Genomic DNA, 20,234 nt, shown 5'->3' on the forward strand with positions numbered 1-20,234 from the left:
GGTCCTCAGTGACAAAGGTGTTTCTAGCCTGGCCCCTGAGAGGATCGGGCAAATAAATAATGAAACTGAAGGGGCTAACGACAACAACGCCAGAAAAAGGCAAGTATGTAGAAGGAACTGTTATGTTTTATTGAAACAGATGTTGCAATATTTTCATATTATTTTTTTCATTTCATGGAACATTTTCTTCCTCACGGTGGACAGAGAATGGCTTACCCTGCAGTAACTTTATTTTTCCAAAACACACAGCATCCTGCAGTATTTTTCATTACTTTTCACCGTTGAAGCATATTTATTTTTAATAGTTTTCCCTTCATATACATTATCCTGCGAATATAATATTTCATGTAAGCCAATTTTTCCTTTTCTTCTTGCTGCATTCCCTTTTTGTTACATATCGTACTTTTGATCTTCTCATCCCATCTCATGTCCTGAACCGTTTATTAATTTAAATGTTATTCATGGTTCTTACATTTCAAATTCTCTTTCGTTTCGTATCTTACTTATTTTCTTTGTCATCCAATGTACCTGCTTGTTACAGAGGTTTCTTCTGGGCTCTAATCTTGTGTTCTCATTCGCCGTTTGTCCATTTTTCCTGAAATTTTTAACACGATACTTTTTGTTTCCTTTTCTCACGCCTTTTCATTTTCCTCTGTATTTCTTGGTACCTCCAGTCCAGTACAAAGAGAAAAAGATCCTTTTTTGTGTGTAATCTTTTTGTTACTGATATAATTAATTTTTGCCCATTTTTATCTGTCATTTTTAATTATAATACATACTGTCCGATTTCTTTTTATACACCACCCTATTCCCCATTCATTCAATTCCAATATTATAATATTGAAGCCACCAGGAATTTTGGTGTCTGTCCTCTTTTGCTTTAATACATTCCCTCATTTTATGAACGAGTAAATTTTTATTTTTAATCCATTTCCATACATGAAAAGGAAGGAGGTGCCGACATTCTTGTCTTACTAACCTCGCTCTATCAGGCAAAGACTTAAGTGGCAGTTCTTGCTGACGGTTGCTTTTGGCTTCCCTCATTCTAATCTCATTGTTGCATTTGGTATACGTCAGTGAAGCTGGTTATTCAAGTTACTCGTAGTGATGGTCTGAGAGCGACAAACGTTCAACATTACAGTCCTTCCGTACGCAGCACATAAAGGACTGATGTATACCAACATCATCAGTTTCCCAGTCGTCTTTCTTCTAGCCGATCTCATTCTCTTTGGACATGTCGTATCTACATCAATCATCAACGTAGGTAACACTGATGATGATCAGCATAGTAATTTTCACATTTCCTGTCCAATCTTCAGCTTACTCTCAGTCTTTCCTCTCATTTTCCAGGAGTTAGCATATTTTCTGTTTAGATAGGCTTTAAAATATACCTTCTACATTTTTCCCTGCATCATTAAGACTTTGCTTATAATTTAAGTTCACATCCGCACCACAACTTAGTCATAGAGAGGACTCAAGTAGATTTTCCCTTTCCACATGAGAGGTCTTAACTGGCATCCATTCTACTGTACACTTCAGTCTCCACTTTGCCAGTGAGAAACTTCCATAAGAAACCACTCTACAGTTTGGTCATCACACTTGCACTGAGATTCATAACTGTTTCAAAAGATGCATCAGTTGGTTCATCAAACGTTTCAGTTGGCCTCCACTCTATACTTTGGTCTCTGCTTTGCTGGGGTCGTCCTTGGTGATGGACGCCCTGGACACCTCTACAACGGTGCAGTCGTCGACGGTGTGATTTGCGCCGTTGCGGTGTGGCAGGAAGTCTCGCCCGTTGGTGAGTCGAGATGTGGCACTTCGGAAGAATGATGACCTCGTAAATTCTGAGTCTGCTGGGAAGAAAGGATGAATCGGTGAATGAAAACATAGTGTGAAAGAAGAGGAAAGGAGAGGGAGAAATGGCGCTGAGAACCAAGCTGAAATTTGTAGAATAGGAAAAAGGAACTGTAGCTTGAAATAATTATATTTGACGCTACATTTTGCTTAGGAAAAGGGAAGTCCGAAATTTTTGACGTATATTTATAAAACGTCAATGGTTGGTTGATTTGATTAGCCTGCATCCCACTTTACATTGTTCAGGAGGCAAGAATAGAGAGAAGGCAAACACGTTTTGTGTTTTCCATTAGCCTCAGGAATTATCATAAACTGGCTTATTTTCTCTTTCGTCATTCTCAAAAATTAATTTTTTTGCATGATGTTCATAAAGGCGTCCCTACCTGAGTCTCTCCTGGGGGGCCATATGCACACTCCCCGGCCTCTCAGAAAACGGCGTAGCTGAGACCGGAACTTGGTGGTGGTGAAGGTGTACAGGAAGGGGTTAAGTGCTGAGTTGATGGGCAGCAGAACCACCACCACGTACGCGTACAGGTCGGCTGGCGGGAGTGAAGAAAGGCTGCACTTGGAAATATTTATTCAAGTTAACGCCAAATGATTTAGTTCAGATGAGACAAACCCAGGCAGAACATTGCTCTATAGATCTCGCGGAGAGGAAGGCCTGGTGGATGGCCAGACAAGAAGGTGGATCAGTGGTCATGCTGGGCGTTAGGAACATGTGATTGTGATTATTAACCCTTCCAATACGATAACGCCTTTACATTAATTTTCCTTTCACCAGATTATTTAGCTCTGGAAGGAGCCCTCACCTTTAAGCAGGTGACGCATTTTATTCACTGATGTTGCGACATCCTGAAACCTTTATTCTGTTAATTTAAATATTTTGCAGTGAATAACAATTATATTGAACCATTCCTGAAAGAAAAGTTTGTCCTAATTTAAATTAATTCGTCAAAGAACCCCGGGAATGGAACAGAAAATACGATATCGAACTGGAGGGTTAATTTATCGTTGTAAATAACGTAGGGGTGACCCACAAGTCTTTTGTGGATGTAAGAGTGCTAGTGAGATATTTTTGTTTGTTTAAAACTTATGTGAGTTGACTTGGTGAGAGTATGTGGGTGAGGTGGAGGTGACAGGAGGGAAGAGAGTGTGTATGAGGCGGAGTGATGGGATGAAGAGGTATGTGCATAAAGGTGCTAAGAGTTGAGGGAAGACGGTCTGATGACAGAAAACATGGTGAAATGGAGGCAATATATTAGTAATCACCACATCTGGGATTGAGGTGTCAGAAAACAGATATACAGAAATATGTGGAATGGGAAGAAAAGAGACCTAGATGAACTGATCGGCTGATGTAAGGAAGAATGAAAGGAAGGGTCATGGTCATAACAGAAGTGTAATTTGACTGCAGGTGGATTGTAAAAATTATAGCCCTCTTAACGCAATGATATTTAATTTTATTCTTGCTATCCCAGACAGTTTTAAATATTTTAGGAGAAAATTTATGAGGTTGTATATAACTATCATTTACCTCTTCACAACAAGAGATCTCGTCAAAAATAATAAGCTATAGGATCGAAGTGACTTACTGATTAAAGCAATGATGATTAGGTTCCAATAATATGCAGTGTGTAAGCAATAATAATATGCCGGAATCTTGATATTCTTGAAAAGTTTGAGGCAAATAAATTAAGAATTACTCGAGAAGATATGATTAACACTCTATTACACCATCCATCTATCTATAGCCAAGTGCCATAATCCGATAAGGGGTGGCCACAAACAAATCGCCTCCATGTCGCCCTGTCCTTTGCCATTACGCTGCCCTCCCCCTAACGTACACACCCCTCTCTCATTTACCTCTCCTCTCCATCCCTCCATCTCATCCTCGGTTTCCCCCACCCTCACCACCCCTCCATTTCACATACAGTCTCCTTGTTTGTATCTCATTCTCCATTATCTCCACAATGGCCTAATCACCTCAGTGTATTTCTCCTAAAGCTTTCTGTCACATGCATATTGACACCAAAATGCCCCTTCAGTTCCTCATTTGTCAGTCTGTCTCTTCATGTAATTCCACATGCTCCTCTCAGATAACTCATTTCCACTGCTCTCTTTCGTGACTAATGTCTTTCCAACTATTTGCAAGCTTCGCGTCCATACGTTAGAGTTAGTATCACAGTACTATCATGCAGCCACTTTTTAACTTCCATGTTGACTTTCTTATTTCTTATCACTGCTTTCAACGCACTGGCAACTTTGTTTCCCTTATTGAACGCTTTCAAGTACTTCATCCTCTAAACTTCCATTGTTGCTCCTCACACTACCCAAGTACTGAAATGTACTCACATTTTCCATTTCATCACAAGAAAATATGATTAACATTGATTAAAAGTGATGTAAAGAAGTTAGTAAAAAAAAAAACATGTAAAAGTAACAGTCACCGTTGCATGGGATATTCAGCTGAAAGATGACAGTTTGATGCGTGTGTGACAGAAAAAGAAAAGTTACTCTTTGCATTGTCTGTAGTTACCTCCTTCAACGAAGTTGGAGCAAGTTATGTATTCACCTATGTTCGTTTGTTTGTCAGTTTGTCCACACGATATCTCCAAATGATCCCAATGAATTTCAATGAAATTTTCTGGAAGGTTGGGCCACTGGCCAAGAAATAACTTACTAAATATGGGGACGGACCAGGATTTGGATCCGGATCCTGCAATGGCATTGTCGGGGGTGTGCGTTCTCTTAGTATTTTCTAGCTGGGGACGTAACTGATGTAACTAAGGGTATCAGTAAGGTTGTAACTGAATGTGTAAGTAAGATTGTCACTGATGATGTAACTAAAGATGTATCTGAAGCTGTAACAGAGGACCAAACGATCAGAATAATCAAGGAGTAACTTACGCTTAATATCGATCTCTGCAAGTGCCATGATGCGTAAGATGATGATGGGGGTCCAGCAGAGGCAGTCAGTGAAGACGATGAAGAAGAAGCGCATGGCAAACTCTCGGTCCCCCAGAGAGAGTGGTGTGTTGGCTCTGGTACGACGGATGCTGCAGAACATCCCCGTATACGACGTGAGGATTACCACCACACTGACAGGAAGAGAAATGAAGGTGTTACAGGGAGTGGTGTGTTAGCTCTGGTATGACAGATGCAGCACAACGTCCCCGTTACCGACATAAGGATTACCGCCACACTGAGAGCAAAACAGACCAAGTGTTAGGAGTGCAAGCTGCTAATGATAGCTGTAACTCTCGGAACTTGGAAGGTCGTTTTTTGTATGCTTCGGAAATTTTCTAAAAAGAATTCTTTAGAGATTTATTTTGCACAGAAAATCTCTATATTCTCTTACGGAATTGGTGTAAATATTCCCGATATTAAAACATTAAAATATATTAGGCAAAATATATCGTTAAGAAAAAATTTCTACGATTTTTTTTTTTTTTTAATGCCGCCTTGAATATGGTCAGAAACAATAATAAGCAAGTTAGTAACAAGGCCAAGGTAAGTGTGAGTGTCAACAATATGTCAAAAATGGTTGCAACTCCTAACACGGCCATATCAAGTTAACAGACAGGCATGAGACTTGAATCAATCAGATGCGTGTGTTGACTCTGCTTCGACGAACGCGTCAGAACACCCCTATATAAGACATCAGGACTACCACATCCATGAAAGGAAAAAGAAAAGGAGATACGGCTTTGGCCAATATACGACATGGAGAGAGAGAGAGAGAGAGAGAGAGAGACAGACAGACAGACAGACAGACAGAGATAGGACAGAGAGAGAGAGAGAGAGAGAGAGAGAGAGAGAGAGAGAGAGAGAAAAAGCTTTGGAACAGCTCTGTAAAAGATTTAATGATATTACCGTCATTAGAGAAACAAAGAAGAATAACAATCAGTAAACAAAAATCTGGATGATATTTGCAAGGTAAGGAAAAGAAGGGTGTAGGCTTTATGGGTGCAAGAGAGACAAACAGGCAAGAAGGAACAAGGAAGAGAGGAATAAGAGAGTACAAAAAGACGGGTAAGAGAGGAAAAAGGCGGTGTAGAAGACCAGCGAAGAGAGGGGAATAAACAAGGGAAGGAGAGAGATACTAAATACAGAATGTGTGAAAATAACTGGAATCCCGGGGATTGTGGCGTCAAACTGATCGACAGAAACTGAGCATTACAAGATAATTTTATACTTTTCAGTACAACAGTAAAAAGAGAATGAAGCATATTTATTTTTATTTCCATGGGGCACCATAACTAAGTGTGCAAAATGGTGACTAATTTACTTTATTATACTGAATTAAACCAAACTCGGCTGGTGATTCACGCGTAGCACCTGCATCTTCTATAACATATAATATCCGTAACAGTCACGCTGTTTCCTGCTGAATCCTCAGTAATAAGGTGTACTTTAAAAATACAAGGGTACAATAATAAGTATTCAGTTTACCCTCAGACTCACGACAAAGAAAGGAACACAAACATAAAATGAAGTGCCGAGAGCTTGCACCTTAAGCTGTCGACGCAAAGCATCAATCAGAATGCCTCCGCCAAGCCTTGCACACGGACTCACCATACAGTCTCAATGACAGGCCTCATTGTGGGTTAAAATGAAACTAAAGATAAACTAAGTCGACTCCATGTAACTGTGACATATGACCACATGACCTTGCTGATCTAATCTGTTCACCTTCCCTTCATACTGTGTCACTGACAAAATTTAGTCGAAATCCATCAAGAGGTTCAGGAGGTATGGTTCCCATGCCCAGGACCTTAACCTTTGACCTCTTGACCTTGCTGACCTAATCAGTTCATAATCCCTTCATTCTGTATCACTGACAAACGTTTGGCCGAAATCCGTCAAGGGATTCGGGAGACGCTCACACCCCATGACCATAACCTGTGATCCATTGACCTTGCCGACCGAATCAGTTCATCGTTCCTTCATCCTGTATCACTGACAAAAGTTTGGTCAAAATTCGTTGACAGGGTCAGGAGATACCTCACCGACAATGATAAACTAAGTTGAATGCCCCTGACCTTTGACCCCTTGACCTTGCCGACCTAATTAGATCATCGTCCTTTCCTACTGTATCACTGACAAAAGTTCGGTCGAAATCCGTCAATGGGTTCAGGAAAAGTAGCACCCACAATAGTGTTACACATGCACGGACTCACACACGCACGCACGGACAGACCAATCACCTAATACCTCCTCCACTAAAGGTGGGAGGTGGCATTAAAAGGCATTCCAGTAATGCTTAGCACTTCCTTTCCTATCGCCATAGAGTTGGTGGGTGCCATCAGCATCCATACATCCAGGCATCTAATCCATCCACTAATTGATCCATCCATCTACCTGATCTGTTTATCTGTCTTCCCATCTAAATGCTTTTGCAATTTCCCATTAACCCATCTGACAACCTGTGTTTCCTTCCATACTTTTACCTAAAAGTATTCTGATGTTCCCCACCCCATTTGCCAACCTACCTTTTGATCCATCTACCATCCACTCCTAACAATTGTTACATTGCATCAATTTTCCCCTAAGATTTATTTACAAATTCATGACGGAACTGTACTACCAAATTGTAAACTCATATCTGTTCAGATTTCCCAAACTAACCAAACCTTTCCAATCCTATGCCAAATTTTCAGATATACCTAAACATCCTGCAAGTCGCACATCCTAGAGCAACACTAATGGATGTTAAACCCCTTCCAAAATATAGCAATCATATTTCAAGCTTTTCTACACATTCTCATATGGTAAACACTGAATCCTCAAAGTTTCAATGTTTACCTAATCTACAGACTTGCAACAAACAACGAGTCCTACAAGATAACAACATAAGCAAGCTGGGCACCAGGCTAGCTAACATAACATAACTAATTCCTTAGTATCACATTAAATCAGTCACTCAGCAACTCAGTGACAAGGACGTTTTAAAGTTTGACCATTTGGAGGGTCTGACAATTAACCCATTTACATTGTTCAACAGACCTTGGTAATTGCACAAGGTAAAGTGTTGCTGTTTGCTGATGACACAGTATTGTTGAGTGAAGATGAGTGGGAGTTGAAAGGTTTGGTGAATGAATTTGGGACAGTGTGTAGGAAGAGGAATCTGAAAGTTAATGTAAACAAGACTAAAGTTATGGTGTTTGAGAGGAATGAAGTCACAAAATGTACAGTGAGGTTGGATGGTGAGGAAATGGAAAATGTGAATGCATTCAAGTACTTGGGTAGTGTGATGAGTAGGATGGAACGTTGGGGGATGAAGTGCGTGAAAGGGTATAGCAGGGAAGGAAGGTTGTTGGTTCATTGAAAGTAGTGAGGAGAAACAGGGAGGTGATTATGGAAGTTAAGAAGTCACTGCATGACAGTATTGTGATCCCTACCCTAACATATGGAAGCGATGCGTGGACCTTGCAAGAGGGGAACAAGTCAAGAGTGAGAGCAGTGGAAATGAGTTACTGAGAGGAGCGTGTGGAGTGACATGGAGGGACAGGTTGACGAATGAAGAAGTGAAAGAACGTTGTGGAGTGGATGTGGATGTGGTTGAGAAGATAAAGAGAAATACACTGAGGTGGTTTGGACATGTGGAGAGAATGGAGAATGAAAGACTAAGAGGGTGTATGTAGGTGAGGTGGAGGGAGGGAGAGGGAGGAGTAGACCGAGGATGAAGTGGAGGGATGGAGTTGAGAGGTATATGATGGAGGGGAGAGTGAGTTGGGGGGAGGGTAGTCAAATGGTGGGTGACAGACCGACTTCGAGGCGTTTTATCTGCAGCCACCCTTTGAGGGATTAGGGCGTCGGGCTATAGATAGATAGATAGTAATGTAAATGCTATGTTAATGCTACTTTGTGTTTACTTCACAATTCAGAGATACTGCACAAAACTTTTTCCTTGAAGGATATTCAGTGGCCGAGAACACAATAGTTCAAGCATTATTGTCATGATCATTTATCAACTTTCGCATCAATTAGACAATCTGAAGAGCAATAATAAAGTTCCACTGACTCGTGCCCATCATATCCCAAGTCCCCTGAACTGCTGTTCGAGCTCGTGTTGATATCACTGTTTTGTAAAACGAGACGCACTCGTTCACTTACATCTGGCCAATACTCTTGCATTCCACAGCATAAGAGGAATGTTTTGGGAAAAAAAAGAAAGCAGCAAAAGCGGATAGCCTCACCTTTTATCTCTTTGAAGAAACTTGAATGTACTGAAAGTCTAAATGAACGATTTCATTCAGCCGAAAAACGAGTGGTAAATTTACTTGATTAAAACTACCACTGACCCGATTTGGTTGATGCCAACGAAGATGAATGCCGAGTACAGCCATCCAGGTACCCATGGGTCGTCCAGGTGAAGGGGGAAGCACAGGCCATTGGTGCCGTAGAACCCTTGACGGCTGTGATAGTATGCCACTGGGGGAGAGAGGGAGGAGGTATGAAGCATAGGCCGTTGGTGATGTAGAACCCTTGACGGCTGTGATGGTTTACCACTGAGAGAGAGAGAGAGAGAGAGAGAGAGAGAGAGAGAGATGACAATGGTGATATAACTAGCCTTCGCGTTTTTCGTATTTCAACACTGAATAGTGAAAAAATTTATTCAAGAAAACTTTTTGTACTGGAAAGTTTGGAAGATCAAAGCTTTTTATCAGACAGAGTGGGAAGAAGAAACTTTTTTTTAAATCACTGGCTGAGAATAACCTATTTTGTATTTTATTGTGGTTAACGTCAGACGACTTTGCTAAGCTCACGAGAAACGTAGGACACCAGTAATGTCCGTAACTATTGAAATGTATGTTTGTATTATCCACTAACTTGGAAGTTAGTACTTTATTTTTTTTTTGTCTGGCAATCGTCGAGTGGTTTTACCAAGCTCAATAGACACTAATACATCAAACACTGAATCCTCGGTGATTAAATTTTTTGTCAAGAATATATAGCTTTACAAATGACAACTGCACTTAGATTTAAATCAGGCCATGAATGACAAATTCGGATGCTAGAGAACTGCATCAGTAATTGATAAGGATAGCAACAAGACATTTGGGGGTTTGCCAAGAAGTCGGATGGAAGGAAGGGATCAGGGAAAACGGTGTGAGCTCTGTAAAAAATGTTTTGCTTATAGTTGGCCAACTCAGTGTTAATTAACATTTTACACATGCCTCAGTTATCTCCTACAGAAAGTTCATTACCTACATCCACACACTTGATCCAGCGAGCCTGCCGTTAATGGAAGCATTGCTAGAGCTTTTCTTTCTTGTTGTTCTTCAGAACGTTCATCATTTCAGACTGGATATATTCGGTCTATCAAAATGATGCCCTTTTATCCGAAATTCATTTGGGGAACAACCAACAATCGCAATTTGTTAAGTCAGATGAAGCATGTGGCAGTAGGATACATTAACATTGGTTTTTTTTTCTTGAGTCAAAATCTGCTGGGTAACAGTGCTGTTTGGCTGACCAAACTGCCATGGTGAAGCAGCCACCCACCATCTTATTTTTTGCGTCGAATGAGTCGTACTGGCTCATCATATTTTTATAACTTCCAAGTGTAAAGCTGTATTAACATCATTTAATCTTGGGAGAAGTTCTGTGGGCATAAATCAACTTCCATGACCCTAACTTACAACCTTGATTGATGATACTGTGCCAACAACATCTGCCCAAGTGCTGTGGGAAATCGACGGCGGGCAGGACACGTAACTTTAATTTTGTCATTTATATGGTGAACCAGCACGTAGTATCGTGTTGTTTGGTAATATATGGCACGTAGGAAATTGGCTGATGAACAACAACCAACGGAGTTAATCAATGGCCACCGATAAAACCCTCATCAGAGCTTTTATATCAGCCCTTGCAGACCATGAGCAAATTAATTAGAAAGGTACAGTAGTTTACGATATAGCATAATTTCATGTGCTATTAGCAAGGACAGTACAACAATATTTTGAGGTTTGAAATGAAATATACCTGGTGCAATGCATAGTAAGATTCCACTTACCCAGATGGAACTTTGGAAGGATATTTGTTGGTAATTGTGTTGATGAAGGCTATATCTAAGCAATGCACTTTGAGCAGTCACCTCAAAGATCAATATAATTGGAGTGATCATGGAAATCCGAAATACAATGCAAGAAGCTTACCTGGCGCGATAGCTAGTGTGATGCCAGTCGCCCAGATACAAGCCAGTGCCACCTTAGCGCCATCCAGGGACAGCTTAGGGGCTCGCAGGGGCCACGTGATGCACAGCCAGCGCTCCACAGACATGAACGACAGCAGCAACAGAGACACCTGCCACAAAGATTAGCATCACATGTACTAGATTTTGTTATGGTGGTATTTTGTCGATACTCAAGCCATATTATTATTAACATTTTATATCAGCTGATGATACGTTAAACATCTGGAGATGTGGTGGTAGAGCTCTTGCGTCGGAAAGCACTGTGACTAATGTGTTAAACTTCGAGCTTCAGAGTTTTCTATCATGGAAGTACCGAAAACACCACAAAGGGAGTAGGTCAATGTCCTAGCTTATTATTATTCTGGACTACAGTAACCTAGTCCAGAGGATGAACCCGCCAAGTGGAGTATTGTGCAAAAGACAATTAACATTTTCCTGACGGATGTCAAGTGAAATCTTAGGTTTTAGTCCGTATTCTCATGCAAAGCGACGGTGACCAAGAAACGTAAACTGAGTTCCAAAGGTAAAATGTTAATTCAAATAAAATGAAATACTTGTGCTGGTCTGGTAGAAGCACAAGTTTTCTGTGTTCATATATGAGTATAGAGTTAACAGTCTGTGCCCAGACGCCTAGCAGTGTTCTTAGGTGTCATATATTTTCAAATGTCGCCACCTTAATATTATATACACTTTACATATTCAATAATTGCCAGAGCTGTGTCAATCAGCACGTATCAGTAGTCCATGTGGAAGAATATTAAAAGCAGATTAACAGAGTCATCGAACTGTTCCCTGCTCCAGCCTGTGAGCTCTGATCAACCGTATATCTGTCTGTACAGTGGATTCGGAATTGATATGGTAAGATTTGATATTAGGGTCAGTTTTGATGAATGAGTAGGAGAACCTCCGTGTCCGACCCAAACTTAGCTTACTTAGTTAAAGAAGCTTCGCCAAATCCTACTTTGTCTGACGTAATAGGCTGCCAGTAAGTGTGCACTGCCACAACACTATCCATTATTAGGGACCTAACATGACATGATCTAAACTATCCTAACCTAACCTATGTTATCTTACCCTAACCTTTCCCATCTTAATTTCCCTAACCTAGCCTATCCAATCTTACCCTGACCTGACTTATCTTATCTTACCCTAATCTAACCTGTCTTATCCTAACCTAACTTAACTAACCTCTGCTGATATCATGGCCAGGATACCGGTAAGGGTGCACTGCCACGACCGCATCCAGTAGTAGGCGTGCTGGCTGTACTCTGACCGGAACTGCACATCCTTCACCGCCACCACCATCAGGTACAACCCAGTCAGCAGGTCGGCAACTGGGGAAGCAGAGACACCAATATACCAGGGTCAAACCACCGTACTGGAGGTAGCAGAGGATAAAGTAAATAGAATATATAAAATTACCTGGTTTTAACCTGAGTAACACACTTGTGGGAGCCCTTAGCACTGAAAAGTGCTAATGAAGACCGTTTTAACTCTCTGCCTACCAAAATTTCTCATTTGAATAGCCTGGTAAATAAAATGAAATGTTCGATCACTAACGTCATACAGTTAATGACACAAAGGGTGTAGGCTTCTCGTCTTCTACCTTCAGTGCCTTGACCCCGATGGCATATAACCGATTTTGTTCTTGCCACCTCCAATCGGTTTTACTTGGCTATGGAGAGACCTTTAAAACTCTCCAATATGAGAACACATCACTGCACTGAACGGGATAATAACAACCACAACAGCCACAGCTTCATAACCCCACGCCTTGAAGCGTAATACATGTGGCTGGTTGTTACTGTCAAAGGACTGTGTAGCTTTTTCTCTCTCATCTCCTGTGAGGCACTGTAGTCCTCCTCTGTGCCACACACCCTCACACGTCAACACTTCTTACCCCCCCCCCCTTTTTTTTTTACTGGATACAATGATACGGCTGTCTAAAAAATCTGGGATGTTTACTCGGTTAGAAGCCCACATGGGATATATTGACAGGAATCAAAAGAGGCGGATCAGGGGATAAAATGGACCGGACAAGAGGACTGGTCGAGTATTTTGCTGGTGAAATGGCCATTAACACTATTAACTTGTTTACGTATTTTTATGTATTTTCTGATATTTCCACAGGATTTTATTCTTCAAAGAACATTTTTTTTTTTTTTTCAAATGATGGGGTAGATACAGCATTCATTAATCCCCACACTGAAGACGTCTCTCCTAAGCTAAATAAAACCATCCAGTAGTGGCAAATACAATAATATTATAATAGGCTCCAGGGCTGAAGAGATTAACCCTCCCAGAACTCTTTCTGTTTTCTCTTACTAACTCCATGCGAGTTTGCTGAGCTTAGTGTAGATCTTTCGTCTTCAAGGAGTTGATGAAGAGAGTAGATAATTTCTCTAATTCGACAGTCAAAACTTTAGTACAATCTTCTGAAGGTTTCAACTGAGCATAACATATAAGACTTTATCGCACAGGGGGAGGGGAGAGGAATAAAAAATATGGTATGGCATATCTCCTTGGGTTAGCGAAGGGACTGTTGATTACATATTGTTCGTCTGTTTTGGCCGGACGGAGCTGGGTCACAACCAAAGCTTGACCACAACGTCGTGACTGCATGAAATTCGATGAGGCATAGTTATGGGGTAGGAATAAACCTTCTTACTTACTAAACAAAACGACCCTGACAACCTTTGGCCATCAACCAAACTGGAAAGGAATAGTGACCTTTGTTGTGGAAAACAAACATGATGCAGTGAAGCTGCAAACCGTTGTCGTCTGCACTGTGGCGCAGAAAATATATGTTTACAAAATTTGGTTGTTGATATTCGCATACAGCATACATTTCATGGCATTATTAAATCTAACAATAGATTCTAACGATAACGTCCTTTATAATATAATTTTGCATCTGGTGCATGAACTTTATTACAAAAGTAATGCAAAGTGTTTTTATAGATCCCTTCTGTTATTTTTTTGTTTCTTGATACAAATTTTTCATATGACTTGACTTCCCTTACATCATTTTTTGTATTGACCCTTATTTTGTTATATACAGAATCATTCTCTCTCTCTCTCTCTCTCTCTCTCTCTCTCTCTCTCTCTCTCTCTCTCTCTCTCTCTCTCTCTCTCTCTCTCTCTCTCTCTCTCTCTCTCTCTCTCTCTCTCTCTCTCTCTCTCTCTCTCTCTCTCTCTCTCTCTCTCTCTCTCTCTCGAGCTATGCGTATAGCAATTTATATATTAATCAGTCAGTCTATCCACCTATCCATCCAAGTATATATGTATATACGTATATTTATATGCCTGCACATCAGTCATTTCCTTCCTGTTAATCAGCTTGTCTCACCTGCCAGGCTGCGTATGAAGAGGGAGAGTATCTTGTTGTCATCCCTGGAGAAGACCCTACCGGCCAGCACTGTAAGGTTGCCCACCAGTGTTGTCAGAGCCACCAGCCACACCGCCACACGCAGCTCCTTGCCAACCAGCAGGTGTTGGAACGACGACACACCTGCAGCCACCACCACAGCTGTGTCAGACAGGTGTGCAAGTGTGGAGGAGTGTACATGGATGTGGGAGTGGTATGGACTGGTGTGGGTAGAGACCCTAGAGAAAGAGACTGGACAGGCAATATTTTTACCTGCTTACAGATCGGTCAGCCGGCATGGAGGAATTTTGGTCCAAACGCCTCACAGTCTGGGTGCTGGCTGGTTGAAGATTCGTCTTAAGCTACATTTCGTCACCTGCTGTGATACGTGATTGGCTGAAGAATAAAATTTCGCTATAACTGTAGCATATTTTGTTAATTTCAGCGACTGAAGGTTTTCATTTCAATCTGCAGCTCAACTTATGGATTTTACTTAAAAGTACACGTAAACACCCGATATAATCGCCGAATTATAAGGTTGTAGGTGGTGGCGGCCATCATCCACTCACTTGATGCAGTGCTGCCTACTTCTTCCTTAGTCTTTATCATTCTTTTTCTGTGCTTGCCCTCCTCTCTTCCTATTTCTCCCATCTTTCCTGTCACTTCTTATTGCTTTTCTTTCCTTTACAGGTGGCTTTACATTGACTGACAAGCCAAATGGTTTCCTGTAAGCCAAGAAACCATTTACAACGCTCGGTGGTAACCATATAACCAAACCATACGTGCTCCCTACGTATCAGCAAGTGGGTTGGTGGAGGGTTAGTGCCCCTTCCCGTAAAACAAATAACTCAAAATCAAATGGCCACCCCTTACAGGATTATGGCGTCTGGAAGTAGATAGATAGATAGACAAACCAAACAGTTGGTAGCCAAAAAATGGGTGGTGCTGTGATCTTTTACTGTTTTTTTTTTTTTGTGTGTGTGTGTCCTTTTAATGGTTTGCTTGTGGTGCACTTGAGTGCAGTAACACTCATGGACCTTCTATGATCCACCAAGCAGGAAAGTGTGGGATATGAAGGTGAAGAGAACAAGCTGGTCTGCAAGTAAGTGTCATCGGCTTTGTTAGGCAAGTTTTATTTATTTTAAATGTATTTGGACCACATCCACAAGGGGAGGTAAACCTAAACACTATCCCGATGGAAACTACTTTACCACAGTTATTGATATCAAGAAAAACAACATTTTTTAAAATGAACAAAACCTCATCAAACTTAAAAACGCGGGCAAACTAAGTAAACACAGCTGGTGATAATTGATATAGTGTCATCTGGCAGCTCGTCGCAGATCTTTATATGCTTCGAAATAAACCTAGCTGATACACTGAGGAAAATCTCATTTATATACAGCTGTATATATTAAGAAAACACCACATGTGCAAACATAGCATAACAGACGATCAAAAAAGCGCCATACAGTGTGAAAAGCAGTGAAGTGGCCTGGTGTTATTTAGCAGTGATCGCTGATCTTTATACATGCTTGGGTGATGCCCAGGAAACGTCCATTCACTGCACCAGCATGCCGGTTGTCCAATCTCTCTTTCTGCTGGGACTCTAGGTGTGGGTGGATATGAAAGGGTGGAGGTGGGTACGTGGATGTGCCAGTGGGTAAGCATAGATGTGGGAGGGTGTGCAAACGTGGAACTGGGTACATGGATGGGGCAGTAGGTACTGGCAGTCTGAGTGAATGTGCAAGAGTGGAGGTGGGTACATGGATGTGGGAGTACGCGTGGATAGCTGTAATTGGTGTGCAAGGGTGAAGGTGGGTACATGGATGTGGGAGTGGGTGTGGATAGGTGTGGGTAGGTGTGCAAGGGTGGAGGTGGGTATAAACATGTAGCAGTGGGTACTGATAAGTGTGGGTGGATGTGAACGAGTGGACGTGGGTACATGGATGTGATATGGGTGTGAATGGGTGTTCATATTTAGAAGTGGGTACATGGATGTGACAGTGTGTGTGGATGGGTGTTTGTAGGTGTGCAAGAGTGGAGGTGGGTACATGGATGCGGCAGTGGTTGTGGATAGGTGAGGGTAGTTGTGCAAGGGTGGAGGTGGGTACATTGATGTGGCATTGGACTGGCAAGGGACTGCATACAAGTGGACAGATCAGCGAGACGTGTGCAAGTAAGGGTTTCCAACGGTCAAGATGTGGCCAAAGGAATGTGGGACAGAGATTAGATATGTGTGTGTGTGTGTGTGTGTGTGTGTGTGTGTGTGTGTGTGTGTGTGTGTGTGTGTGTGTGTGTGTGTGTGTGTGTGTGTTTGAATAAACAAACAGGATGGGAACTCGATGGATATGAGGGAACGATGGCACGCCTGATGAAACAAAGACGGGTTAGGGTGAGTTTGGAAGGACGTGAGTGAACATAGAGGTTGCTTGTCGTGGGAAGGAATGCGTAGGTTGAAACCTCTAAGGATGAGTGTGTAGATAGGTAGAAAACCTCTTCGCGGTTCCCTTACACAGTTTTGCATCTGCATCGGACCTGCTTTGTTATCAACATCACACTCATAGACTTTTAACTCTCTTGGACCCGCACTCCCCACCACATTTGGAAGACAGGAATCTTAACCACACTGCATCTGTAACCACAGAACTCCACAATTGCACTGCCATCATATATGTACATGTCAAACTCCTACATTAATTAATCAGAAGTGAAAATCAAATTCTTGTACACTCCTTTATTATGTACATACTTATATGATTTATTGTAAATTCTACATGTGTACCGCAGTGAAGAAAGTAGAGCTACCGACGCAAAGCACCTGCTGAGGAAAGGGGTACACCCACACTGCATCAAAAATTATTTCCTTGTTGTATCCTGTAACCACATCATGATGCGGGATACTGTAACCATAACACCATGTGGTGCGATTCCTCCTGTGAGGTGCTCTGGTAACGAACCTGGAAAGAGTAGCTGTGTAGATCTGGTGGGGAGTGGTTCGTGTATGGTGGTTTGGTGACGAAGGTCGCAGGGTGCCGTTGTGGGTGTGGGTGCACATGGGTGCATTAAGCGCACTGACACGCAGGTGTGGGTTTGGGTGAGAGTTTGGAAAACGTTGTCGTCCAGATTTAGTGTGAAAAAGGAGTGGTGTGATAGCGAAGGATGCAGGTTGTTGTGAATGAGTGTGTGAATCGGTAATTCTGATTAGAGCGACTGGAACCATTCACGAGAGCAGGTGTGTAAGTCGGAATGTGGGAGGGGTGTGTGTGTATGTGTATATTTATTTGTAATGAAAAAAAAAAAAAACAAGATTAAAAGACAACATAAACATTTCCTCTCCTTAGAAACTTGACAGCCGAAATAGAGGTCCATTAATGTCGAGGTCACACACTGATGGGAATAATAAGTATGGAAGATAGTTCCAGAGATGACGAATTTGGAACCTGTATGCAAATTCAACAACAGCCAGCATTAAATAAACTGGGACTTATATATATTCTTCAAGGCTCTGTTAATATCTCCTTTTTCTACTGAGTGAAACGGTGATCAGGATAGGCGCCTTCTCATTATCATTATTAATATTTTCCCTTTTTACATTAGATTTTGTCAGATGTGAAAAAACAATAAAAGTAATACATCGGTTTTCCAGAAAATAAGTGCAGTACCATTTAAGAATTCTGTTGTACCAATACGCATGAGTTAAATCGCGCAGGCTTGTACCTACTAATGACTCCCTAAGTAGTGCGGCACTGCCGGCTACACGACCCGCGAGTGATGACGCCATGCTACTATTTTAGTGCTATACTTCATAATAAACTAAACACATTCAGTATGATATCTTTTATATATTGTCCTTGATATTAGCCAACTATTACACATGGTTAAAGAGAGACATTTTGTTGTGATGGCATTAAATACAAACTCCAGTGACATCTTTTGATAAAAAGAAGTGCTTCACTTAGGTAGATAACCAACATGTAACAATAATGAAACAAAATGCTACACTAAACTGAAGGAGTTAAGTCCCAAAGTAGGATCTTACCACTGAAATATGGCAATACGTCAAAGATACTTGTATAAGGTCGTTTAAAAGTGTTTATATTCTTACTTTTCACAATCCCCTATTGCCAAGTCATAGATAAAATGATACTCGGTTAATGGGGAACATTTGCACATTAACAAGAAAGAATAATAATTAACCCTCTCTTGCTGGGAATAGCTCTATTATTCTACTTCAACAAATGATAAAAAATTCTGAGTCTAAATGCCTGAGTGTTAATACTGTTAACATTAACCTACATGATCGTCATTATAATTTCACACAATTTTATTCATCTGAAAGTGAGGCATGGGATCCTGAGAGCTCTAAAGGTATCCAAGGTTAGTTAAAAAATATCCTAATGACTGTGTCATTAAAAGCAAGTGTCCAGAGGTATAAGTAAACTCCTAGTTCTGTATGCCAGTTTATTGAACAATTGCAATTGTTGAATGTGATCAGTCTGCATCCCAAAAATGTCAAACATGTTCTGCCATCATCATATGTTTCAGACTTTGTCAAAAAATTGAATTTTAACACATCTTCGTACACTCAGATTTTAATAACACAGCTGTGAGAGCTCAAGAAAAAATATGTTCTTACCATCAGTTTTAGGTCGACAGTCCTTAACATGAAGGAGGTAACCACAGTACCGAAATCTCTTGAAATACCTGAAATTATGATGACAGCTTTATTACTTCATTAACAAAAAGGAGCATACTCTTGTTGACTTGACAGATGATGACATTTTCCCTCACAGAAAGAGGTCGTGCATGAGTGTGGTAAATGCCTACCTCTTATATATTTTATTACAGTTAGAGGCAGAGAATTTAACCTAAATATTGATGGGCTGATGGTTCCACATGGTTCTGAAACCCCGTTACTAGCACTTGTTGTGTTGGTTAATGGTCCTTTGTCAATACAGCTATACCAGGAGGCTTAGGATGGTGTATTTGTGTCCAGAGACACTGGAACCTTTTAGAAATTAAGTGTTCTGTTGCAGGTTTAGGCATGTGTGTGCATCAGGGAAAGTGAGGAAGATTCCGGAGATTTCGGCATTAGTTTTGGTTTCGTTCTATCTTACTTTACGAATTAGTTCGTTATTACTGTTATTGTATGTTGTTGATTTGGGTGTATTGTTGTGTGGACGTGAGTTCTCTCCTGGGTTCAAAAATTAGCATTGTTCCTCTGGACAATGCAAGTTTCTTTACTGGAATATTCTGGATACGCTATTAGGGGTAGCCGGGGGGGGGGGGTGAGAGTAAAGACCGTCCTTTCGCCGGATGAGTTAGTTCGGTTTAGCCAGAGAGAGAGAGAGAGAGAGAGAGACTACCAAACAGTGGAGTTTTAGTGAGTTACCTACGGGTGACAGACGGAGTTGTGTTGTTTGCCCGTGAACAGTCAGTGAATCATTGACAGCCAGTCAAACAGTAAGAGTAATCAGTGAAGGACGAAGCACTTAACCAGAGTCTGTGAGAGTGTGCCAGTGAACGAGTGGTAGTGAGTGATGGATAGAGTTAACATGAGAGGGACAAGTCAGTGTTTGGCAAGTGTACCTCAGCTGTACTTACAAGGAATAAAACCAATGTTCATCTGCCTTTGATTAACCACCTGACTTGTCTCGTGGCATTCTCGACGTATCAACGAACTCTAACGTCGAAACAACTGGTGTCAGGAGTGGAACTAATATTGCAATTGTAACAATACAATATAATAAAATGCAGCTGTGTCTGACATCACAATTACATTGTAATTAAAATGTACATAATTTATATCAA

The 20,234-nt window shown here is 41.2% G+C and overlaps 1 protein-coding gene across 1 annotated transcript in view; it reads right to left on the bottom strand.

Moving 5' to 3' along the window:
- Positions 1-1,671: 1,671 nt before the first annotated feature.
- The window catches only part of LOC145418320 (relaxin receptor 2-like), a 207,381-nt gene continuing 188,818 nt past the window's right edge, over positions 1,672-20,234 (bottom strand). The window contains exons 14-21 of the mRNA XM_080286760.1: positions 19,060-19,127; positions 14,403-14,564; positions 12,242-12,387; positions 11,016-11,163; positions 9,159-9,288; positions 4,762-4,952; positions 2,238-2,393; positions 1,672-1,853 (exon numbers count right to left, since the gene is read on the bottom strand). Coding sequence (XP_080142886.1) covers positions 1,672-1,853; positions 2,238-2,393; positions 4,762-4,952; positions 9,159-9,288; positions 11,016-11,163; positions 12,242-12,387; positions 14,403-14,564; positions 19,060-19,127 — 1,183 coding nt within the window. The remainder of the gene's footprint in view (positions 1,854-2,237; positions 2,394-4,761; positions 4,953-9,158; positions 9,289-11,015; positions 11,164-12,241; positions 12,388-14,402; positions 14,565-19,059; positions 19,128-20,234) is intronic.

Source organism: Coenobita brevimanus, chromosome 113, assembly GCF_032717465.1.
Source record: "Coenobita brevimanus isolate Jiangsu-jjx chromosome 113, ASM3271746v2, whole genome shotgun sequence".
Classification (NCBI taxonomy): Eukaryota; Metazoa; Arthropoda; class Malacostraca; order Decapoda; family Coenobitidae; genus Coenobita; species Coenobita brevimanus.